The sequence below is a fragment of the Malus sylvestris genome, chromosome 1, assembly GCF_916048215.2.
Source record: "Malus sylvestris chromosome 1, drMalSylv7.2, whole genome shotgun sequence".
Lineage (NCBI taxonomy): Eukaryota > Viridiplantae > Streptophyta > Magnoliopsida > Rosales > Rosaceae > Malus > Malus sylvestris.
Window position 1 is genome coordinate 26,942,050 of NC_062260.1, and position 25,213 is coordinate 26,967,262.

Sequence of the window (25,213 nt, forward strand, 5' to 3'; positions counted from 1 at the left end):
AGTCTTTGCTCATTCATACATATCCTTTATAGCTTGGATATATGCTACTCGTACTCCTTTCTTCTCTAAAATCCTCCAAAGAATGTCTCTTGGGACCCTATCATACGCTTTTTCCAAATCTATAAAGACCATGTGTAAATCCTTTTTCCCATCTCTATATCTTTCCATCAATCTTCGTAAGAGATAGATTGCCTCCATGGTTGAGCGCCCTGGCATGAACCCGAATTGGTTGTCCGAAACCCGTGTCTCTTGCCTCAATCTATGCTCATTGACTCTCTCCCAGAGCTTCATTGTATGACTCATTAGCTTAATACCCCTATAGTTCATGCAATTTTGTACGTCGCCCTTATTCTTGTAAATAGGCACCAAAGTGCTCGTTCGCCATTCATTTGACATCTTCTTCGTTTTCAAAATCCTATTGAAAAGGTCAGTGAGCCATGTTACACCTGTCCCTCCCAAAACTTTCCACACTTCGATTGGTATATTGTTTGGGCCTACTGCTTTTCTATGCTTTATCTTCTTCAAAGCTACAACCACTTCTTCCTTCCGGATTCGACGATAAAAAGAGTAGTTTCTACACTCTTCTGAGTTACTCAACTCCCCTAAAGAAGCACTCCTTTCATGTCCTTCATTGAAAAGATTATGAAAATAACCTCTCTATCTATCTTTAACCGCGTTCTCTGTAGCAAGAACCTTTCCATCCTCATCCTTGATGCACCTCACTTGGTTTAGGTCCCTTGTCTTCTTTTCCCTTGCTCTAGCTAGTTTATAGATATCCAACTCTTCTTCTTTGGTATCTAGTCGCTTATACATATCATCATAAGCCGCTAACTTAGCTTCTCTCACAGCTTTCTTCACCTCTTGCTTCGCTTTTCTATACCTTTCACCATTTTCATCGGTCATATCCTTGTATAAGGCTTTACAACATTCCTTCTTAGCCTTCACCTTTGTTTGTACCTCCTCATTCCATCACCAATATTCCTTTTGGTGTGGGGCAAAGCCCTTGGACTCTCCTAACACCTCTTTTGCTACTTTTCGGATACAACTAGCCATGGAATCCCACATTTGGCTAGCTTCCCCCTCTCTATCCCACACACACTGGGTGATTACTTTCTCTTTGAAAATGACTTGTTTTTCTTCTTTTAGATTCCACCATCTAGTCCTTGGGCACTTCAAAGTCTTGTTCTTTTTTCTCACTCTTTTGATATGTACATCCATCACCAACAAGCGATGTTGATTAGCCACGCTCTCTCCTGGTATAACTTTGCAATCCTTACAAGTTATACGATCCCCTTTCCTCATTAGAAGAAAATCTATTTGTGTTTTTGACGACCCACTCTTGTAGGTGATCACATGTTCTTCTCTCTTCTTAAAGAAGGTGTTGGCTAAGAAGAGATCATATGCCATTGCAAAATCCAAGATAGCTTCCCCATCCTCGTTTCTCTCCCCAAAACCATGGCCACCATGAAAACCTCCATAGTTGCCTGTCTCCCTGCCCACGTGTCCATTTAAATCTCCTCCTATAAATAACTTCTCCATCTGAGCAATTCCTTGCACCAAGTCTCCAAGGTCTTCCCAAAATTTCTCCTTCGAACTCATATCCAACCCTACTTGAGGTGCGTACGCACTAATCACATTGATAAGTTCTTGTCCTATTACAATCTTGATTGCCATGATTCTATCTCCTACCCTCTTGACATCTACAACATCTTGTGTCAAGGTCTTGTCCACGATGATGCCAACACCGTTTCTCGTTCTATTTGTGCCCGAGTACCAAAGTTTAAACCCTGAGTTTTCTAGATCCTTTGCCTTAAGACCAACCCACTTAGTTTCTTGTAGGCACATAATATTTATCATTCTCCTCACCATAACTTCCACTACTTCCATGGATTTTCCCGTTAAGGTTCCTATATTCCACGTTCCTATATTCCACGTTCCTAAACGCATTCTACTCTCCTGAACTCTACCCTTCTGTCCTAGCTTCTTCACCCTCCCCCCTCCAATGGAATCAAAGTACTTCTTTTGTGTGTCCCGTGTAAAGTTGATAGGTGCATATGCTCCCAAACAACTTTGAGTGGAGTCGTTCGAAAAGAAGTTTCTATGGCCCCCTTGCTCATTTAACACTGCATCCGGGTGCCTATGGAGATACAACGACCCTTGCTCACTTATCACTGTGCTCGGGCCACACAGCGCGCCACTTACGGGTGACGCCCTAGCTTTAGCGCGATTTCGTTCTGAATTCATTTTCATAAGGATTCGACGTAACTGTGGAGTGCCGGCTGTCGACTACCTGACGCCCTCCCCCTCCTCCTTTACCCGGGTTTGGGACCGGCCATGTAAGATAAACTTACATAGGCGGAGTTTCTTAAAACTTGCAACCAATTAAAAAAAAATAGAAAACATGTTTTTCTACCAATCAAAGTTTTAGAGTGCGTACCCAAAAAAAAAAATAGAAAACTTGTGAAAAAAAGATCAAATGTCAAAAATCAATTTATTTGTCCACCTCCTACTAAAAAGGAGGTCAAATGTTTGGAACCAAGTTCAGGTGACATTTCAAAAAGAATGTTAATGCTAAAAACTGAAACCCTTGACTTTTTTATTTTTGAACCAAATTTTTACCTATAAATTGATTAATTTGACCTATAATTTATAAAGAAGGTCAAATTTTCACCTATAAATTGATTAATTTGACCTATAATTTATAAAGAAGGTCAAAATTTCACCTATAAATTGATTAATTTACGTATGAAGAATGAAGATGACCAAGTTTTTACCATTAACGTCGTCATTGTTTGACTGCGTCACGGGCAAAACAGGGACTCGAAAAAGGAAACAATAAAAAATTGAGAGAGAGAGAAAGAGAGAGAAAGAGAGAGAGGGAGAGAGAGAGATATATATATATATATATATATATATATATATATATATATATATATATATAGAGAGAGCATCAGCACGTCCATTTTCCGCCCACGTGTCTCCTGGAGTATCGCCAAGAGTCGAGAAGAGGACCCTCACGAGATTCTGGTCTCCACCCCATCGCCTCGATTCACCACCCAAATCACCTCAACTCCTCCTCTCTCGCTACTCCACTCAGCTCCTCCTCCGTCCTCAGCTCCTCCTCCGCCACCTCCCTCTGCTTATCCTCATCCTCCGCCGTCTCTCTCTCTCTCTCTCTCTAACCAGTTCGCGGTTCCATGGGACGCAGGCAGTCGCATCTCCACACGAACATTCCTCGCCAGCTCTAGAAACCTCCAGAAGATTCTTCCGCTGTTGACTTTCTGCTTCCGAGAGCCCGATGGCGCAGCTTCGTTGCATTCTTCTCCTCGCTTTCCTCTCCTCTCTGCTTCCTGCTCTTCGCGCCAGTGATGGCGATGCTGATCCGATTTACAAGTATGCCTTCCTTTCTGAGATTTTTGCTTGGTTTCTGAAAGGACTTGGAATTTCGCTTCCAAGTTCGTATCAGTATTTGATTTGGTTTGGTTTATTTATAATATTCGAGCTCATTGAGTTGTTTATTTGAAGTATTTTAGTTTAGTTGAATGCTCTCACTGTTTGATTGATGAGCTTCGTTTAGTTGTTTGTATAGCCAAATTTATTAGAAATTTGATCGAGTTTTCGTGTTTTCGTGGTTGAAAACTCGAAAATCTGGACTAAGTTTCGTGTATTCCGTACAACGAATCAACGATTAGTGTGATGTTTTTGTTACTTGATGGATTTAGATTGTGAAGATAATTATGAAAATTGAACAATCATTTAATGCTAGGGAAAAATAAATTTGAAATCTTTTATTGTTAACTAGCATTAATGCAGATAATGATGAAAGTTCTTTATTTGGGAGCTTTAGGCGAATGGGTTTGGAAGTACTTTTAAAATGATTGTTATGCTTTTGGCGAGAATGTCTTTGAAATCAATCCTTAGTAAAAGTTCAAGTGGATCCTGGAAAAGTGATTTTCTGCAAGAAACACAGTGCTTCTCCCAAAATGCAATTAAAGTGCTTTTGGAACCCAATATCAATTTCACCAAAAGCGCTTTCAATCATTTTAAAAGCACTTCCAAACGAGCCCTATATTGGTTATGCTATTTGATTGATGTGATTTCACAAGTACAAAATTTACATTCACGGAAGTTCATTAGGTGTTCTCTTGTATCGTATTCATCTATATGTTGCTTGTTTCATGGCTGTTGGGTGATAACCATTATGATTTTTATGGGTTTTCCAGGTCTTGTGTGGCGGAGTGCGAAAAATCTGGGTGTGTAGGGGACACATGCTTTCAACACTGTAAATTTTCATCCGATGGGAAACCTATTGATGGTCCGTGGTACATGCAAGAGCCCCTCTATTTGCGCTGGAAACAATGGGACTGCCGCAGTGACTGCAGGTACCACTGCATGTTTGCAAGGGAGGAAGAGAGAGAGGAACTCGGCCATAAACCTGTCAAATACCATGGGAAATGGCCGTTTCAGCGTGTTTATGGCATCCAGGTCTTCCGCTGATATTTAGTAGAGCAAATTAGTTGATTACTAATCTAAATAAGTTAATTTACTTGCTGATATGGCCTAACCATTCAACGAACTTGTTTAGGAACCGGTTGCTGTTGCTCTCTCCGCTATCAATCTTGCCATTCAATTTCATGGCTGGATATCTTTTTTCATCCTTATATACTACAAGTTGCCGTTGAATCCAAATAAGAAGACGTACTATGAATATACTGGTATGTGGCACATCTATGGGATCTTGGCAATGAATGCCTGGTTTTGGAGTGGTGTATTTCACAGCCGGTAAGTGGTTTTAAATTCCTTTGACAGCGTAATGATTTATACATACAACCGTGATCTGCTCCAAAATGTCAACTTATGCAAAAGATAAATATTTTAGTACTTTGTACTTCTTAGACCTCGCAACCTATCGATTTAAACAAATTGATGGTCGCAATTTATAACAGCAGGACAAGATTTAGTGTAGTGTTGTGCATATGGAATTAGGGTATTCCATAGGCCAGAATTTTTCTCTGCTAAATTTCAACAGCAAGATTATGCTGTAGCTTGTGGTACTGACCTCGTAACGAATACAAAACTTTTGCGTGTTGATTGTGCCTGGTGTGAGGGAAGAACACGATTTTGATATGATAACATTAATTGTTTTCAGACAGTTTTTAACTGCTGCTTTGTTATCCAATGTAGAGATGTCGAGTTGACAGAGAAGCTAGATTATTCTTCTTCTGTAGCACTACTTGGATTTTCACTCATTGTGACCCTAATTCGAGCGTTTAATGTGAGAGATGAGGCTGCAAGGGTCATGGTTTGTGCTCCGCTGATTGCATTCGTCACCACACACATACTGTACCTGAACTTCTATAAACTTGATTACGGTAAGACATTCTGTTGCAAATTTGAGCCAAACTTTTTGTTGCTTTTAATACAAAACTATTTGCCGTGGCAATGAGCTTACAAGTTTTGCAGGTTTGAACATGAAAGTGTGCATGGCCATGGGCATCATTCAGCTTCTTACATGGGCAGTTTGGGCTGGTGTCAGTTGCCATCCATCGCGCTGCAAGTTGTGGGCGGTAGTGGCAGGAGAAGCCCTTGCCCTGCTCTTCGAGATATATGACTTCCCACCTTACCAAGGCTTTATTGACGCGCACGCTCTCTGGAATGCAATCAACATACCTATTACATACCTCTGGTGGAGTTTTGTGAGGGATGATGCCGAGTTTGTTACATCGGCTCTCCTTAAGAAAGCAAAGTAGTAGATCTGAATCGAAAAGCATGAAGTGATCCAATGGTGGATTGTATCAAAGACTCGAAAGTACATGACATGCTCAGCGCAGTTAGTTCGTAAAATGTTCTCCTTTTTTCCTCATGTGTATGCGTTTCTCCGAAATGCTTACCGTGATGTGGTTCCGTTTGATTTTGCATTTCGCATTGGTATCGGTCAAATTGTTTCCGCTGTCTACGGTGGGCTACTTCCTCTGATGGAATCCGGATTTCCAGGTCGTTGTGTTGGTTTTTTTTCCTGGAAACTTTTAGATGTAAGATTTGAATTCTCAAGTTACTGAATTGTGCTGTAAATCTTTGTCGAATACCATTTTAGGATGTTGTGTGGTGATGTTGTTTATGCAGTGTTGGAATAGCTTATGGAGAAAGGTACCAATAAAAAAAAAATAGTAAAAAGCTTTTGCTGATAAATGTTTTTGCTATAAGCGCTTTTATTATTAACGTTTCAAAACTTTAGCCACGTCCAATTGCTTTTTGGAATAGTACTTGGAAGTCCAAGAGGTGGTAGAAGTGTTTTTAAGTTTTTCTATCTATAGTAGAGTTCGTAAGAGCATTTAAAATGACTGAAAGCGTTTTTAGTGAAATTGATTTTGGGTCGCAAAATCATTTTAAGTGCTATTTGGAAGAAGCACTTATCCCAAAAGCACTTTAAGTGCTATTTTAAAGAAATACCATATATCTACCTAATTTTTGCAACATAAAAGAAAAATTTAGGAGGTACGTCGTGGGTTAGATTCTTGGCGTTGATTAATCACATAATGATGGTCAGAAAAAGTTAAAATGTTTATGTAAGTTTTTCCAGCTTTTAAAAAGATGATCTAGGTTAAGTCCCTTGATGGTTTTTATGCTTTTAAAAATAAGAAATTAGGAAAAGGTATTGCATTGTTTATATGTGGAGCTTGAGCTGCAAGTGTCCGACGGTTAAAACTTTTGGCACCAAAGTCCAACAATATATGATTGGGCCCCACTTTAGGGTTTTAGGAAAGCAGACGCAAGTACTCTACCACTTCATCAGCAACCAGATCAAATTTGCAGCAGCGGCGCCGCCTCTCCTCCGCCGCTTCCACGTTCAGAGGCCTCTTCAGTCTTCCCCTCCGGCCGGTAGGGCGGCGGTATGTGAACTCACCCTCCCGATCAAAGATTTAAGCTTTCTAGAAATTCCATCCGTTTTGGTTTTTGGGATTGGTTTAACTGCGTCGTTCTGATGCCGCAGATGGATAACGGAAAAGGGATTGAAGACCCAGAGAAGAAAAAGAAGAAGGAAGAAAAGGTAATCTCTTGCAAAATTGCTTCTTTTAATGTTATAATTGCAGACCCAGATGGATAAATATGTGAATTACTGAATTTTAGAAAGAAATTAATTTCTAACTCTTTGATATTTCGGCAGGCAAGAGAGAAGGAATTGAAAAAGCAGAAAGCTTTAGAGAAAGCTGCCAAGCTTCAGGTAATGATGGTGAATGTATTTTGGTGTAGGTTTTCGATTCATTTTTTGGTTTTGTCGAATATATTTTGTTGTGCTGCGTCTGCGTGGTGTCGAAACGTCCTAGAATGTCAGTCCCTGAGATGACTGATCAAGGATATGGTGTTATTTGATGGTTTTAGGCACAACAAGCATCTAGTTCCTCTAAGAAGAGTGAAAAGAAGCATGTAAAGCGTTCCAACGAGGGGGAGGAGAATCCGGAGGACTTTATTGACCCAGAGACTCCATTTGGCGAGAAGAAACGGATGTCGAGTCAAATGGCAAAACAGTATAGTCCAAGTGCAGTAGAGAAATCGTGAGTGTCATGTTTTCTTTTCACCAATTCTCCCAACAATTTTACTTTTTATTTATTTATTATGTTATCTATGCTTGACGATTTAGGTGGTATGGATGGTGGGAGAAGACGGGATTCTTTGTGGCAGATGCTAAGAGCTCCAAACCTCCTTTTGTCATTGTGAGTGTCATATTGCTCCATCAAATTTGTTTTTGAGTTTGCATTGACATGGATACCAATAAACAAAATAAAATTAACTCGCATATATTACAGGTTTTACCGCCCCCCAATGTGACTGGTGCCCTTCATATTGGCCATGCTCTTACTGCTGCTGTTGAGGTGATTCCCAAGTTTGTTCTATGGTGACTTCCAAAGTATGTTTTCTAAAAAAGAAAAAAAAACTAATTGGATGTAATTTTGTTATATGCAGGACACTATAATCCGTTGGCGAAGAATGTCTGGTTACAATACCTTGTGGGTGCCTGGAATGGACCATGCTGGGATAGCAACACAGGTGTTCATTTAACAATTATTGAATATTTACTATAGTTTAGTTTTTGAGTATTACCAATCTAAGCAAAAGTGATTCTGCACTCGCTTCCTTCCAACACTTCACACAAACTCAACAGCACCAGTTTATTATGTGGCTGGATGGGGGTCTTGTAGGGGTCATAGTTTTTAGTGCCTGATACGTAGGCTGTTCTCTGGGTATAGAACTTCCGTGTGAAGGATGTTGGATTTTAAATAGCAACTTTTACTCTCATATATGTCCGATGTCCTCAAGGGCGCGTTCTTTCAAAATTAAGCCGTAGTCAGGAGTGGGGTTTTATATTTTATCTTATTCTCAGTGTTGTAGCTTTTCATAACAGAAAAAGCAACTAGAATGGTGTCTTTGCCAAAATCTCAGTCATGAAAACCCTACATATGTCTATATATATATATATATATATATCTGGATTATGTTCATGTCATTTGTTATTTGTTTTCTGGATTTTAACATTTATGTGCCATTTATAGGTTGTTGTAGAAAAGAAGCTAATGCGTGAAAGACAGTTAACCAGGCATGATATTGGTCGTGAGAAATTTGTAGCTGAAGTGAGTTTGAACTGAAACTAGCTAGTATTATATCCGTTCATAATTTTGATGTTCTAAAGTTAATGGATCCATTCTTACCTTTTCATAATTGTTGGTAATTTTGGTTGTTGAAAGGTTTGGAATTGGAAAAATAAGTATGGGGGCACCATTTTACAGCAGCTACGTCGTTTGGGTGCTTCTTTGGACTGGTCCCGTGAGGTAATCAGTTGAATTCTGGATTTTTTGTTTTTGGAGCAAAGAATCAGTTGTCCTGTTAAATTTCTTGTTCTCTTTATTAGACCTAGTCATGAAGCTCTCTCTCTCTCTCTCTCTCACGTGTGTGTGTGTGTATTATTATATGTATTACTAATTTCTTTGATTTTTTTTCCACTGTTTCCTTCTTAATTGTAGTGCTTTACAATGGATGAGAAAAGATCAAGGGCCGTGACAGAGGCTTTTGTAAGGCTTCATAAGCAAGAGCTTATCTACAGGTATGCTAGGCACAGGAGCTGTGTTGTTCTAGGTTTAACATTATGTTATGGTGGAGGCTAGCTTTTCTGGTTTTTGTTTGATTTCATATGTACATATTTTTTTTTTATTTAGTTAGCCAGTTGAGGTGAGGATTGGGTGATAATACTAACGACCAATGGACTTCTTCAATCATCTACTCCTATAATTCATCCTCTTTATGGCCTTTTTTATGCACTCTTGTACACATTCTGGCTTTGTTTTGCAGGGATAATCGCCTAGTGAATTGGGATTGTGTCTTGCGGACAGCAATATCTGACATAGAGGTCAGCCTTCTCCTTTTAGTGGCATACTTTCCCAAATTTTTCAGCATTATGAAATTTTTTTGGTCTATGTAGGTGGACTATATTGATGTAAAAGAAAGGACGTTGCTAAAGGTTCCTGGATATGAGAACCCTGTTGAATTTGGAGTGTTGACTTCATTTGCTTACCCTCTGGAAGAAGGTTTAGGTGAGATTGTTGTGGCCACTACTAGAGTGGAAACTATGCTTGGTGATACTGCTATTGCTGTACATCCTGATGATGAAAGGTACCGGCATCTTCATGGAAAGCATGCCATTCATCCTTTTAATGGAAGAAGGATTCGCATAATATGTGATGCAATTCTCGTTGATCCAGAATTTGGGACTGGTGCTGTGAAGGTAAATTTAACGTATAAGTTGTGAAAGATTATGTTAAATTTCTTTTCTGGTTTATGTTTCAGGTTATAAAGATTTGTTGATCTTTCTCTTTTGCCTCATGCAGATTACACCGGCCCATGATCCTAATGACTTTGATGTTGGAAAGCGCCATAATCTTGAATTTATCAACGTCTTTACTGATGATGGAAAAATAAATCAGGATGGTGGAGAATTTGTAGGGATGCCACGTTTCAAAGCCCGAGAGGCAGTGACTGAAGCATTAAAGAAGAAGGTATCTGTTTACAGTACTGCATGTGTAGCTTATGTATAGATGGTGGTTAAAAAAATTAATTCTAATATCAACATAGTATATCATATTCCTATGCAATTGTTAAATGCTTACCAAGTAGATGAATATATTTGTTGTTAGTGGGGACTTCCTGTAACACCTTTAACACTATCACTGCCACCTCCTCTCACACTTCTTTAATATTGTTTTCAAGTCGATACTCCTTCAAAACAATGTCTTATGAAATGAAATTGTTTGCATCCCCATAATTCCAGACACTTCGCACAATTTAAAGGCTCTCGGTACTGTTCACTTTAACGAAAAACCACATTTTTACACTAAAAAGTCAATCCTGGTACTATTCACTTTATCCTCTATTTTTTCCTTATCGTTAAAACTCAAAGTTTTCAAGCCCTTTTCATTTGTTTTCCTTTTAATATACCCTACTTGTAATAATGTCACTTGTCAGCATCCCCAGTTTTGTGTTACACGTGCATCAATCTTCCTAGTTGTTGGAGGGTACTGTCTGTTTGAATTCCTTACTGTTTACAATTTTATGGATGGTTCAGTGACCCTATTCTCCTTGCATTTAGGGCCTCTTTAGAGATGCTAAGGCCAATGAGATGCGCCTTGGAATTTGCTCTAGAAGTCAAGATGTTGTGGAGCCCATGATAAAGCCCCAATGGTATGTTACATGCAGTGGTATGGGAAAAGAAGCCCTTCATGCTGCCATAGATGATGAGAACAGGAAGCTTGAGATCATCCCGAAACAGTATACTGCAGATTGGAAGAGGTGTGGTTTTTTCCTTTCTTTGCCTTACTTTTTGGAATTTCTTGTGTATGCATTGTAAGGAATAATAAGATCATATTTCCAGAAGGTATGTTCTTTTTTAGAGCATTGCCAAGAAAGTAAGTTCAGGTTTTGGACAACTGACAAGTCAGTGGATAAATTCTAGTTGTTACTTGTGTCTTTGCAATTTATGTAAATGGAATTCTGAACATAAAGGCTAAAATTTGTACTTAGTTCTGGTCTCAATTGTACAGATGGCTTGAGAACATTCGTGATTGGTGCATTTCAAGGCAACTCTGGTGGGGTCACCGTGTTCCTGCATGGTATGTTGTTTATGAGGGTGATAGTCCAGACAATTTTGGAGTATCAGATGAGCGATGGGTTGTTGCGAGAAATGAAGAAGAGGCCAAAGGACATGCCAGTCAAAAATTTGAGGGGAAATTTCAATTGATGCAGGATCCTGATGTGCTTGACACTTGGTTTTCCGCTGGTCTCTTCCCATTGTCTGTGTTAGGCTGGCCTGATGATACAGAAGATCTGAGGGCGTTTTATCCTACTTCAGTTCTTGAAACCGGTCATGACATTCTCTTTTTCTGGGTTGCTCGTATGGTAATGCTTGGAAGTACATTGGGTGGCAACGTACCTTTTACAAAGGTGGGAACTATTTTTACATTATTTATGTAATGGCTTTCCGTGTGTGTTGCATATTGCCTAACTTATAATGTCCAGTTGCTTGACTATGAAACAATAGCCTGTTATACTTAACATTACTGAGTGTTTTTCTACTTGGTAAAAGCTTGAAGGAAAAGAAATTTTGTGGAATCCTACTAGGCTACTACATTGTTATTACAAGATTCCCAGTTTACAATGTTTATATGTATACGAGCTTGTTAAAATGTCCAGTGGGCATTTTTTAGAGACACATGACTTTTTCACCATCTTATTTTTTGCAAAAATCGTTCTGAGCATGCAAAGATGGTTTTGATTATACATTATAGTTTGATTACCGAAGAGACAGGTGGAATTTGGTCGCTTTGCAGGTCTATTTGCACCCAATGATTCGCGATGCACATGGGCGTAAAATGTCTAAGTCCTTGGGGAATGTCATTGATCCTCTTGAAGTAATAAATGGTATTACCCTTGAAGGTCTGCATCAGAGGCTTTTGGAGGGAAATTTGGATCCCAAGGAATTGACTGTAGCCAAAGAAGGGCAAGTAAAGGACTTTCCTAAGGGTATTGAAGAATGTGGTGCTGATGCTCTTCGTTTTGCTCTTGTCTCTTACACTGCTCAGGTTAGGATTTTATCGTTATATTTCTGGCAGGTAACTGTTTTCTACCATGGATCTAGTAATCTATCTGATTGTCTTTTCTTGTCTTTTCAGTCAGATAAGATAAATCTGGACATCCAAAGGGTTGTGGGTTATCGTCAATGGTGCAATAAACTGTGGAATGCAGTACGATTTGCTATGAGCAGGCTTGGGGATGATTTTGTGCCACCCTCATATGTAAATCCAGATGTGCTTCCATTTAGTTGCCAGTGGATACTCTCGGTACTAAATAAAGTCATATCCAAAGCTGTTTTGTCATTGGAAGCGTATGACTTCTCAGATGCAGCCACTGCAGTGTATGCTTGGTGGCAGTACCAATTGTGTGATGTCTTTATTGAAGCTATCAAGCCTTACTTTTCTGGCAACGATCCAAAGTATGAGTCTGAAAGGGGTTTTGCACAAGCCACACTATGGTTATGTCTTGACAATGGTCTGCGGTTGCTTCATCCGTTTATGCCATTCGTCACAGAAGAACTGTGGCAGCGCCTTCCGTCACCAAAGGATCACAAGAGGCCAGCCTCAATTATGATATGCGAATATCCTTCCACTCTAGAGGTTGGTTGGTTAGTTCTTTTTTCTCAAACATAAATTGGATGATCCTGACCAGCCTAAGGCTAGAGGCGAACGATCATGCAAAAAGTACACTTGCATCATTGTTCTTCTTAGGCCGTAAAGGATTACTCATGGGAATGGTGGTTTTCATTATGACCCCTGGCTTTGGGATAATGTTGCGGAGACAGTTATAGTATGTGTAGTAACCATCTTTCTAACTTGTCATTTATACAGCGCTGGACAAATGAAAGGGCAGAGATCGAGATGAATCTTATAGATTCTGTTGTGAAATCTCTCCGTTCACTTTCAAAAGAAAGTCGTGAAAGGTATATCTTGTAGCTGCAGTGTGAAATACTTTGATTTGTCATGTTGTGAATTGATCTGATTAGTGTTTGTTTCTTTCAGGCGACCAGCTTCTGTGCTTTGTCGAACACCATTAGATAGGGAAATAATATGCAGCCATCAACTGGAGATTGAAACTCTCGCCAATTTGTCATCTTTGACGGTAAGTCATGCGTTGTTTAAAAAACCTGCTCTAGCAACAGAACGAGGCAACAAAATTATAGGGCCGACTGCTTTTTGACTGACCATTGCTTTATGCAAATTCAGTTAATATATTTCTTATCCGTTCAGGTAATCAACGAGAACGATGCTGCTCCAACTGGATGTGTGGTGGGTGTTGTAAACGAAAACCTTTGTGTGTATCTCAAGCTTCAAGGAAGCCGTTCATTAGAAGCCGACCTTGAAAAGATCAGGAAGAAGATGGAAGACATTACATTGTAAGCTTTGCGGTTGAAGTTACATGGTGACTGAAAGCTCAGATTACACTTTAAATCCCTCCAGGTTTTGATTGCTGACAGCCGTTTTTATTAACTTGCAGGCAACAAGAGAAGCTATCGAAGGCGATGAATGTAGCCGGCTACAAAGAAAAGGTCCCGGAGAAGATTCAGAAAGCCAACGCAGACAAGCTTGAATCACTCGAGAAGGAAAAAATGTCTCTCGAAGAAGCAAGCCAGCATATGGAAGCACAGATATCGAGCAACGAAAAGTAGTGACTTCCAATTTGAAATTCGATCAAGAAGTATTTATTCGCATTACATTACTTGCGTATTCTTAGGTAATTTATTGAGATTTTGTCGCCGTTACTGAATAATTAGTTCAAAAATAATTTTTCTCGATTATATTATAAATTTATACACGGTACATCTTCGTGGTACATATATTTGACTTTTATTTTTCTTCTTTTCTTCCTATACGTGCTTCCATACTAATCAAATTTTTGTACGGAGAAAAAGCACTTTTACAAGCCAAAGATTACTACAAAATTTAAGACTCGCTCACAGAAGCAGCTTTTTTGCGTTCTAGAGAGTAGAGACTACACTAAGCTAAAACTGAAAAGAGATCAAATGGAAAAACTCCATAATGGCACGTCAGCATAAACAACCACGTCATCATCGTCATTGTAATGAGGTGGAGGCAGTAGCATTCCTTCCGCCATACTTGCCAGCAGTCCCGGCATCCCAAAAACCGCTTCCTCATCCATAAAATGCACTTGTTGCTCCGGCGCTGACGTGCACTCCGAGGGAGCCACCGCAGAAGCACCACAAGCCTCATCCGACTCTTCCACCGGCCGAAACTGTTCTGCTGCTTCCGCCGCGGCAGTTTGAATATCCTTCGCGTTGGCGGAGGCCGGGACTGGTAGCCGCCACGCAGAGTCGGCAAAGTTGAGGCAAGCCGACCTCCCCCTCAGCGCAATGGCCGCCACATCATGAGCGCGCGCGGCCATTTCGGCTGTGGGAAATGTTCCCAGCCAAATCCTTGTCTTTTTGTTGGGCTCCCGGACCTCGGACACCCACTTGCCGGAGTTCCTCCTCCGGACACCGCGGTACACAGGGTGCCTTGTCTCTTTAAACTTCTTCCGTCCAGCCTGCTTCTTCGGGTAAGTGGACGCCAGCAGGACCTCCTCGTCCGACAAGTTCATGAACATGGGGCGAGAACTGTTGGCGTCAGAAGCGGACGACGATTCCGGCTGCGGGTCCACGTAGTAATGAGAGAAAGCATCCATTTCTAGGTACGAGAGTAGTAGAGTTCCTTTAACAGAAACGATGTTGAAGCAAGCAAGAATCGAACTCAAAACTTCAAACGCTTAAGCGACCTCTTAACTTACTAAACTACAAGCGATTCAAGCTTTATAGTTGGAAAAGTCGCAAGTGTGGACAATCTAGTACTTTGCAGTTTCGGAGTTAATGGAAACTTAGTACTGATGAAAAAGTATGGATCAGATTGTTTGTTCTAGTTAGGTACTTTTTTTTTTTATGAGTAGATTTGGTTTAGATATATATAAGGTGTGATGTGAGTGCAAAAAGGCGACTGGGCAAATGAAAAACGCGAACACGGAGCCAGGCTGGGGCTGGGTTGGGCAGGCATGGAATCCACGGAGTAATTGCAGGACTGGGTGCCGGGTGGGGGATATTAAACCAATAAACCCTACAGCTGTCGTAGGATTTTATCCCTCCCTCCCTTTTTTCCCAAGTTGCGGGCGTGGATTGTAGTTTTGTTTGTGTGTGCCAAGTGTGTGGATTCTGAGTTTTGACTGGTTTTTAATATTTAAGTGAATGAATCTTGTTGCTTTCAAGGTCAAAGGTCGGCCTCACTCACTCATCACCCAATCCACATGAATATATATATATATATGTATGTATTTATACTTTGACTCATTTTAGTATTTTTGGAAGCTTCAAATATACTTTCACACCTGCTGCACCGTATATAAACAGCTTCGTCAGATCAACTTGTTTCTTTCTTGACCTTTTTTATATCAACTTGTTTCTTTCTTTACCTTTTTATATCAACTTGTTTCTTTCTTTTATCTTTTTATTTGATCATTTCGTATAAGGATATAAGCTTATTTTTAGTTACGTTTCCTGAAGTTCGGCTTTAATTTCATTATGTTCTCTTTTACTTAAAAATCATCACTTTTTTTCTTAAAACTCAAAGTTCGCTTAATTTTGCCTCTTAGAACTCACTTTTGATCATATTTTGCCCCTTGAAACTTGAAAGTCGTATTTATAAAACTCAAAATTTGCTCTACATTGCCTTAAATCTGTTAATTTCTTATATGGGGTTTGATTTAGATGCGCCAGGCTAATCATTTTATTTTTTATTTTTTTATCTCTTCAATTTCTTTTTAACTTAATATTCTCTTATTTTTTAATGTTAACGTATAATGAACATTTATAGTCAAATTTATTGCACATGTGGCATAGTCTTATTTAGGGCTGGAAAAAAATCCCAAAAATCCCAAACCAAACCGAAAAAATCCCAAACCGAAATTCCCGAAAATTTCGGTACCCAATACCGAACAGATCCCGAAATTTCGGTACGGGAATCGGTCTCAAGTTTTTGGGATTTCGGTATTCCCAAACCGAACCGAAAAAAATATATATATATTATTTAATTTTTAAATATATATTTAGATCGACAGAGTCCATAAAAAATGAAGGCTTCAATAGTTGCACATATTTCTGTATGAATGATTTAAATCGACAGTGTCTTGCAATTGTAGCATCTACATTTGAATCCAGATTGGCAGTCTTGCAATTGTAGCATCTACATTTAAATTGACATAGTCTTGCAATTGGCACATATTGCAACGGGCTTCTTAGCATATTGCAGCCCAAAAGTGTTAAAAGGTTCAATTTTAGCCCAAAAACATAATATTTTAGTCCAAAAGCCTAAAAGCCTAAAAGCCCAAAATCATTTTGGGATTCCCGATTTGTCCCGAAATCCCGAAACTATTTTGGGATTCCCGAAAATTGGGATTCCCGAAAATTTGGTTTGGGATCGGTATTGAAATTGGGATTCCCGAAATTTTTGGTTTGGGAATCGGGACAAGGGTTTCGGTATGGGATCCCATACCGAACCACCCCTAGTCTTATTAGGTGTTGGTCTCACATATGTTTCAAGAGGCGACTTATAAGTTTTAGGGAGAAGAGAGAGTCCACAAGTGAAAGTGAAACGAATTTTGAATTTCAATGAGTAAAGTGATGGCTTTTGAATTGTAATAAATAAAATGAAATCAAAATGGAATTCCACTTTCAAGTGGCGTAGCTAAAAATAAGCGATATTCATCGTTAACTTTTCACTTTCACCAAGTAAAAAGAAAATATATCTTTTGGGGTCCAAGAAAATACTTCAATATAAAAAAAGACCAAGGGCTGGAAAATAAAAAATAAAAACAAAAAATGCGAACTCGACCCAAAATGTCCCAAACTTCACCCAAAAAAAGTCGAAATTGAAAAAATCATAATAATTCAGAATGGGAATCGGGCCGTCATATTATTAATATGTTGGTTTAATTCCAAAGCGAACCGAAAATTAATATATATTTTATTATTTTTATTGTATAATATATATAAGAAATATCTGTGACCGTTTAATTTGGTTGAGACTGAATCCAAGAAGAGAGAAGTTAGTAGGAAGCTACTGCCACTGCACTACTGATCACATGAAGACAAGAGGCGGCGGCGATGACGTGGCGAGAAGGGCAAACCTTTCTGAAACGACGTCACACAGTCTCCAAAACACGGTTGACGGTTAATAAGTTAACCGAAAAAAATGCTTTTAGAATTAATTGAATGTTTATTTAGTCGCTAAGATTCCAGAGGAAATCCAGTGGCCTTCCCGCGTTAGGTTGACGCGTGAGCCACGTGCCTCATTAGTCTGTCTCCCCCAAAGACAGTACCATCTGGGCCGGTTCGCACCCAGAGATTTTCTTAAACTCAATCTTATCCTTGAAACATGATTTGGGACCTACCTCCTTTCTTCTGATGATTTAAGTTAAGTGGGAAAGGAAAGTGAGGATATCAATTTCGGAACTGGATCATTTCCTGAGTTCAGGATGGGGATCCTCATAAGCAGCCTATTCGGACGGTCATTTAATTCAACGGTTGTAATTATTATAACTTTTAGAGAAGCTCCATGTTTGAAGCTGTTGGATTAAATTTCAACGATCCGAATGAGTTGCTCAGAAGAGGATCCAGTTTCGTCAATTTCTAGGAGATGTTCTTTCTCCTAGTATCGTTTTAGTTCTTTTCCTCATGTGGTCTTATCTTACAAAAACTCAATTATACTCAGTCATATGATAGGCACAAACATTAAACAGCTTGATATGCGGCCTAAAAATTTAATGGCTGTGATATTATAGTTAACAATCAAAGATCACTTGTGTACCGAGACGGACCAGCCTTCTTCATGAATCGCTTTTCAAACTTTATTTTTAGCTAATTAGTCAGCTTCTAGCCATTATATACCCGTGCATACTATAAAGTAAATCGTCTGAGTTGTGGGCAACTAAAGATAACTAAGTATGTTCTCTCAAAATTTCCACATGGAGCCCATTCAACCCTTGCCTATGCTTCGTCCTTGCTTTTTGATCAATCTATCTTCTGCCATTGTTTTTTCAAGTTAATCAGTTGGTTTCTAACTACTATATTGCGGTTCATATTATAAATTAGGGCATCGTCAAGTGGGTGGAAAAGGCCACGAGTCCAGTTAGGGTTTAGGGTTTCCGATATCAACTTGGACTCATTAAAGTATTACTATATAGAGAGTTGGTCCCTTGGGTAGAAGAAAAAACAACATTGGTTTTCGGGGTAAAGAGGCATCACTTGTCATACCCTATCATATACCCTCATTGATGAGGGCGTGCATCATGAATGACGTACGGGTCGGTTTTTCTTCTTTGGGCCGTCAACTAGTTTCTAGATGGATAAAGAGGAGTTGGTCAAGGGTTTGAACTTGGAAGTTTTTCTTGACTTAATTCAAGTTTGATTTTGTTGGTTGATTCAGTTAAAGTCGGTTTGCGGAGACAGCCCTGGTTGCCCTGTAACACATCTAGATGGAGTGGTGCTTTATGGGTAGTGCATTTAACTCAATTTTTTTATATTTTGTGCTCACTTTTTATTTATCTTGATTGTTGATTTTAGTTTAGTTATGTGATTTAATAGATACGAAACTAAAAGAGTTAAAAATCATACTTTACATGCATATAGGCTATATCGAAAATTTTGAAATTATGTTTTTCTCTAATGCAACTGAGATTTAGGACTCAAATATAAGATTTGAGTCTAAACATGAGTTTAATCATTTCCATTACACCGGAGACTTACAACTTATATTTAAGTTTCCGATCAAATGAGACCCAAATTTGAGAGAGAATATATGATTTGAGTCCAATGGAGCCCAAGCTAATAAGGAAAATGTTATTCATAAAAAAATAAAAATAAAAATTTGTGTTTTAAGTTCAATCATCTTCAATACACATGCTCAAGTAATCAAATTAAACTCCAATGCTTTCCCCTCTAATGTAAAAAATTCAAATCCGAAATTTCAAAGTACAATAATATATGTCTAAGAATATAAGTCCTTGCATCGGACAAAAGAATTAAAAACTTCCAAATAAGAAAATAGGTTTAGAATTTGAATCTTTGCATTAGAGATGCTTTTAAAGCCTCAAAAATATTTCGACCAAGCTATTTGTTAAAAACTTTGTTTCTTTACCCTCCCTTAAAGACTAAAACTAACCTCATAATTTTCTTTGCCTAGTTTCCATTGCTTGAGACTCCCTAGAAGACAACTTGAGCCCAACCCTCTAGTAAATATTGTTCAAAAAAAAGAAACCCTCTTGTAACTACAATAAAAAATAAATGAATATAACACTAGAGACGAGCGATAACAAGCACTCAAGGTAGATTTGAATTGTTCTCGAGCGAGGGCTCAAATTGGTCTCTATGGCTCAACAAGCACTTAAGGTAGATTCGAGTTGTCCTCAAGAGGGCTCAAATTGCTCTCTATGGGGCCTTGAGCAATGTAAACTAGCAAAAAGTTTGAATACTACTAAAAGTATAGGGCCATTTGTATCTTCTTACAGTTATCAAGGTCAATACTGTAACCTCGAGGACGTATCACGAATCACGGATAATGAACTATGTCTGAAAGAACCATCCCCAACTAAGTGGTGTGGTCACTGATCACCCGTCCATTCAAGGGTGATCATCAGGATTCAGGAGTACGTGGACCACTGAAATGTATAGCTCAACTGGACAGAATTAGCGCTCTTTTCCTTCGAGCCAATCAGCCGACATGGAGAGACTCCAAACCCAATCAACATTCACTTGACTACTTGAGAGATTGAGTGCTCCTTTTATTCTTGACTAAAATTAGAAATAGAGGTAGGGTTCGTAAACCTTTTTTTTTCTTTTCTTATAACTTTTGTAGCCGCTTTAGCAACAGTTGTCTCGTCCCCCAAGATTCGTAGTACCCTCTTGTTTTTTCAGGAAAATGATCTCCTGATCTCTTCCTCCAAATTCACATAGTCAACTAATCCGGATCTTTAAAATTTGATCAAACGGCTACAAAGAGAAGTCAATTTTAAAAGTTATAAAAATTTTAGCCGTTTGATCAAATTTTAAAGATCCAAATTAATTGACTATATGGATTAGGAGGAAGGGATCCGACCTTTTTTCATATAACTTTTTGTAGCCACTTTAGCAACAGTGGTCTCCAAAGTTTTGAGAGCAACTTTGTTAATGCATAATTGCGTCTTCAAATTTATATGATGCAAATACATCGCTAATATATCAAGCAAAATTTTTTACACATAATATTAAATTAGTGATACACAACGTCATGATAGTAATGTATACGTCACAGTTAGTAAATTTGCATATAATTAAGGTTCTAAAAATTGTTAGGCGCTGGTCGGGCAGTGGGCTAGGCAGGGTCTAGGCGGACTAGGCGGATTTAATTAAATCTATTATATTTTATGCAAATAAGTGTATGTTTATACTTAAAATATATATAATTTCATCATAACCTACAAAATAGAATGACATATATATCATGAGCTATTAGAACATAATGAAAACATGGGGAACAATCATATAATGTGTGTTCATTTAAGTATTCAGCAAGTCTCTTAAAATTTATTGGAAAAAATAAAAATGCAAAATGAAAGTTATCTATTTTCTGTTTAAGTAAGTCGCAACTTAGGTGGGTCTGGGTAGGCTAGGCGGGTAGGCGGTCTAGGTGGGTGCCTCAGTAGGTCTAGGTGCATTTTCTTAACTTTCGAACGCCTAGACATTAATTAGGGCAGTGGCCAGTGGCCTAGCGCCTAGGCGACGCTAGGTGAAGATTTTTAGAACAGTGCATATAATACGCATATTAAGCATGTAAGTATGTACTTTTTAAGAGAGATTATATTCACACACTCAAATTACTTTCCCACAAGCTTTTAATTTTTTAATATTTTAATATTTTTCGATCAAGTGTAAGTGGTGTGTAGAGGATTTGGATCCCATCCAGATCCAAATTGTGAGGATGTTCATCGTATATCGTGCGGTCATAAATTATTTTAAATTTTAAATATAAAATTAAACATAAATAGTACTTAACGAAAATTGACTGCACGATATACGATGAACGGCTAGAATGTGAGGATCCGGACCTGTGTGTAGAATATAAAAAAATATTAAAAAAATAAAAAGTGTGAGGGAAGTAGTTTGGATGTGTTAATATAATCTCTCATTTTTAGAATACTTCTGTGTTTCATACATATTTTAATAATTCTTTAAATTGCACTTTTTTTAACTCTCGAACGTAACACACATGTATTATATATGTACATACATACTTTTCATGTTTAATATACGTTATATTTTTGGATAATACAATTACAGTTCACCTTTTTTATATGTATTTATATATATATATATATTATTGAAGAACTAGAAATTACTAAATATTTTAAATAATTAAATTTTAAATTTTAAATTTGAAAAATAGCCCAAATGTCAAGAAGATATTTTTAGCAAAATTATCAAATAATACACATTTTTTTACTAACTATAAGATCCGAACTGTGTAAATCTTCTCTCAATATATTTTTTGTAGCCACTTTAGGAACAGTAGTCGTCCTCCTGACCAGATCAATTGCATCTATCCACCAGCGATACCATCCGACAGCATTAGCAACTTTTCAAAGAGGCTTTTGGCAGGGTGTATCTTTCGGAACCAAAGGATTTTCGCCAAATCTTCTTTAGGATGATTTTGAGAATTCTTCAATTACATTCATTTATCATATATTGTGTAATTAAAAATTATTGTAAATTTTATTTACTTAAAATTGAATATAAACAGTACCTAATAAAAATTGATCATACGATATATAATGAATAAATATGATTGAAAGATCCTTGATATCCTTAAAAAGAGAATACAACGAGAATCTCTTTTCTTTCGGACCACCACTTTTTCATACCCTACTTTTTAACACTTTAATTTGATCGACATTTTCTATCGACATTTTATGTCGAGAAATAGAAAAGACAATCTTCTGTCTGCCTGAAAAAGTTCCATGTCATCGATTTTCACTGTTTTGAGTGAAGTTTGCGCTAATTAAAATGCTGGATTAGGATGCAAGTAGGTCCTTAATTAATAGTGCATTTTGGTCATGTAGCGCACCATAGGAACATCGCATGTGTGATCACTGATCACCGAAACTAGTGTTCCTGATAAAATATGAGTTATATGGACAATATAGCTGGTTTAGCCAACTCTCATCATTCGTTTAATATGTATATATATGGGAAATTTTAATGAGACTTTATAAAAAATAAGACCTTCATAAACTCTTATCTCATATTTTAGCACAATGTTTTATGATGTTGGTATGAAAATTGACGTTAAACTGTGAGATGATAAATAATTCATACGATGAATCCCACTTTTGAGAGAATCTTCTTAGCATTTTTCATATATATACATGTGCACACACAAATATATATAAAGTTGGGCAAGAGGTTAAAACCGTGCGCTCAACCCTAGATGTTTATTGGTTTGGTTTAATTATATCACAACCAGAAAGGATGCAGCTCCAGGCTCAGAGACAGATCAAGTCAGAGATGGAAGAGGAGTTTCATTGTTTAGAGGAAAGGAAAGCATCATTAATATTCTGCGTGGATACATACGGAGGTAACGCAGTAAGCTTTCTGTAACTAGAAAATGATTCTCTCTATACGTACATGCATATATATATATATGTATGTATGTATGTATATAGTATATCGATGGCCTGTGAGTAATACATGAAACTGATCGTATCTTTTGTCCGAGAATTAAAAGATCATCGGAGAGAGCCTGGACTCTGCTCCGGAAGGAATATTATTGCTATATATTTCTTGGGTTGTATCACATGCATTCTTATCTTTTAGTTAATATTAATTATATATCTTTCTCCTATAGCAGAGGCTAGTGGTTACTTCGTTATCTTTCAAGCTAATTTGTGAGAGTTCCACATAATAAGATCCATACTTCATTCCCAAACTTTTATCCTTACTTGTCCACCAGCAGATTTCTGCAGGTTCGGCATGTAAATGGCCATTTCTTATTGATGACCTCTCTCGTTTTAAATAAATACAAAAGTTCATATTAACCTCTTCTTTTTTCAATTTAATTTTTTTATACATTCTCTCTTTCTCTCTTTCATTTGAAATGTAAAAGTTTGAATCTTTTTTTATACATTCTCCCAAATATTTTTCTCTTGAAAATGAGAACTAAAAACTAAATCCAGAACAGACCCTTATTTTTGTATGTCAGTTCTAGCCAAGCATGCCACGGATGTCAGTTACTTTATACTGTTAGGCATGGAAATCTATTGATTTGATTAGTCCCCTCTAACATACTATAGACTGCTTTTATATCCGCCTCTAATAAAATCTATCTTTGGAGCCATTTTCTAGTAGTGGCAACACAATCGATCCATACGGCTAGAATTGCTGGGTTTTGTTCCGGTTGTAGTGTACAACTTAATCTATGCATTCTAACCTGGTGGCAATACAACTGATATTTTTACTTTTTTTGCGTGTGTTTTTGCGCTGGTGTATATATACATTTTAGACAGATACGATGTTTTGATTCCAAGAATTATAGAAATAATATATCTGTAAGAATCTTTTCCACAGGGGAGAGAAGGACAGGACCACGCTGATTGTCAGTTCAAAGGTCCGCCAGAAATAGAGCGTTTACACTGCCACAAATTGCAGCAGCATATAATATGAATCGTGCTATACGCACATTTATATTTTGGTTAATTTCAATTTACTATCTTGAAATTTCATGGTTTTCAACATTTGCTACATGAAGTTTTTTTCATTCCAAAGTTATACTTCAAGTCTTAATTTTGGGACAGTTTCATATATTCGTTAAGCTTTCCGTTAAAAGTTCTGTTAAATGATGAAGTGGCGCACACGTGAACAATAACTAAGCGTCACGTATCAATATGAGTCCTACGTGAATTTAAAAAATACAAAAACACAAAAAATAAAAAAATGGGCGTCTTCTTCAACCCCAGACGCACTTCCGATACCCAACCCCCAGAAACTCCCACCCACCCCAAAACTTAACGGATGTTTGAAATTGTCCCAAAATTAAGACTTGAGGTATGACTCTGGGATGAAAAAAATTTCATGTACCAAATGTTGAAAACCATAAAACTTCATAATAATAAACTGAGATTAATCTTTTATTTTTTTATTTTTACACGTTTGTGTTAATTTATTTTTTAATTTTTTTCAATCATTTGATCTTAAATTCGTAAATTAAGAATAATGTATGAAAAGTAAAAAGAGTTATAATATCTCTTCTTGTACCTCCGCCAGTGTAAATAATAAGTTTTATGTTAAAGTCTGCTACCAAATACCTACCCAGCTACATCCGTAAGACCAGTGCTATATAGTACATGTATGCGCAAGGGATAATAACTTCTCTTCTCCTCCTTTATATTGCTGATGTTGATCTGAAAACCAAACCCAACTTTCAATCGCAATTCCGGGTACCAAGTGTCTCTATAATATTTATCTAATTACTAATATGGTATGCGCATGTTTACTTGCTAAGAATTAGAAATGGAATCATTTTGAGATGACAACAATTTTACCTTTTAACTTTTCTACATGTTTACTAACACATATGAAATTAAAATGTGCGAGTATACTCTAAAAATCCATAATCAAATATCTAAAAATTATGATCCCCTTCCTTACTTCATCTATTTCTACATCTCTAATTCCTTCCTTTTCCCATTTCCATTAAGTAAGCATGTCCATGCCCTCACCTCTTAACTTTCTCATGTGTTATAAACATGGAACCAGAAAACTGTTAGTTTCCTATTAAAATCCTTGATCATACCTAAAAACAAAGCAAAAAAACAGATGAACTAGGGGACTAGTTGATTCTACTCCCCTTCCTTCTCTTATTTTTAAGGTCTCCCTTGGATAAAGTTAGGTTTCCACAATTAAAACCAATTGGCTAAATAGAGAGTCGCTTAATTTTCTTATAAGCTAGCCCATGCAAAGTCTATTATCTCATTAATGTGAGATTAATTCTCAACATCTCTTTCTTTATTTCTCCTAATTAAACCCTATCCTTAATGAATCCAATCA

At 37.6% G+C, this 25,213-nt stretch overlaps 3 protein-coding genes and 1 long non-coding RNA gene across 5 annotated transcripts; 3 read left to right on the plus strand and 1 right to left on the minus strand.

The window, feature by feature from the left end:
* The first annotated feature begins 2,941 nt into the window (after window positions 1–2,941).
* On the plus strand, window positions 2,942–6,109 carry LOC126619139 (uncharacterized). The gene is made up of 5 exons (XM_050287422.1): window positions 2,942–3,393; window positions 4,224–4,485; window positions 4,586–4,782; window positions 5,185–5,372; window positions 5,464–6,109. The coding sequence occupies exons 1-5, from the start codon at window positions 3,299–3,301 to the stop codon at window positions 5,748–5,750; spliced, it is 1,029 nt and encodes a 342-aa protein (XP_050143379.1). The 5' UTR covers window positions 2,942–3,298; the 3' UTR covers window positions 5,751–6,109.
* Window positions 6,110–6,427: 318 nt separating this feature from the next.
* LOC126619128 (valine--tRNA ligase, mitochondrial 1-like) lies at window positions 6,428–13,916 on the plus strand. Of its 2 annotated transcripts, none has more exons than XM_050287405.1 (21): window positions 6,428–6,890; window positions 6,992–7,048; window positions 7,166–7,222; window positions 7,381–7,553; window positions 7,640–7,712; window positions 7,806–7,871; window positions 7,963–8,046; window positions 8,550–8,627; window positions 8,742–8,825; window positions 9,018–9,097; window positions 9,343–9,400; window positions 9,473–9,775; window positions 9,879–10,046; window positions 10,637–10,836; window positions 11,088–11,487; window positions 11,874–12,125; window positions 12,216–12,716; window positions 12,948–13,039; window positions 13,119–13,218; window positions 13,347–13,492; window positions 13,594–13,916. In XM_050287405.1, exons 1-21 carry the CDS (start codon window positions 6,669–6,671, stop codon window positions 13,763–13,765), a joined length of 3,366 nt encoding a protein of 1,121 aa, XP_050143362.1. In that variant the 5' UTR covers window positions 6,428–6,668; the 3' UTR covers window positions 13,766–13,916. The 2 variants fall into 2 exon arrangements, with proteins under 2 accessions (XP_050143362.1, XP_050143365.1); XM_050287408.1 differs by having other exon boundaries at window positions 6,691–6,879.
* Window positions 13,867–15,033, minus strand: LOC126619147 (dehydration-responsive element-binding protein 1B-like). The gene has a single exon (XM_050287429.1). It carries the CDS (start codon window positions 14,776–14,778, stop codon window positions 14,116–14,118), a length of 663 nt encoding a protein of 220 aa, XP_050143386.1. The 5' UTR covers window positions 14,779–15,033; the 3' UTR covers window positions 13,867–14,115.
* Window positions 15,034–22,459: 7,426 nt separating this feature from the next.
* LOC126618397 (uncharacterized) lies at window positions 22,460–24,303 on the plus strand. Its single transcript, XR_007621704.1, has 2 exons — window positions 22,460–22,745; window positions 23,735–24,303. It is a non-coding gene; the product is annotated as an uncharacterized LOC126618397 (long non-coding RNA).
* The last annotated feature ends 910 nt before the right edge of the window (window positions 24,304–25,213 follow it).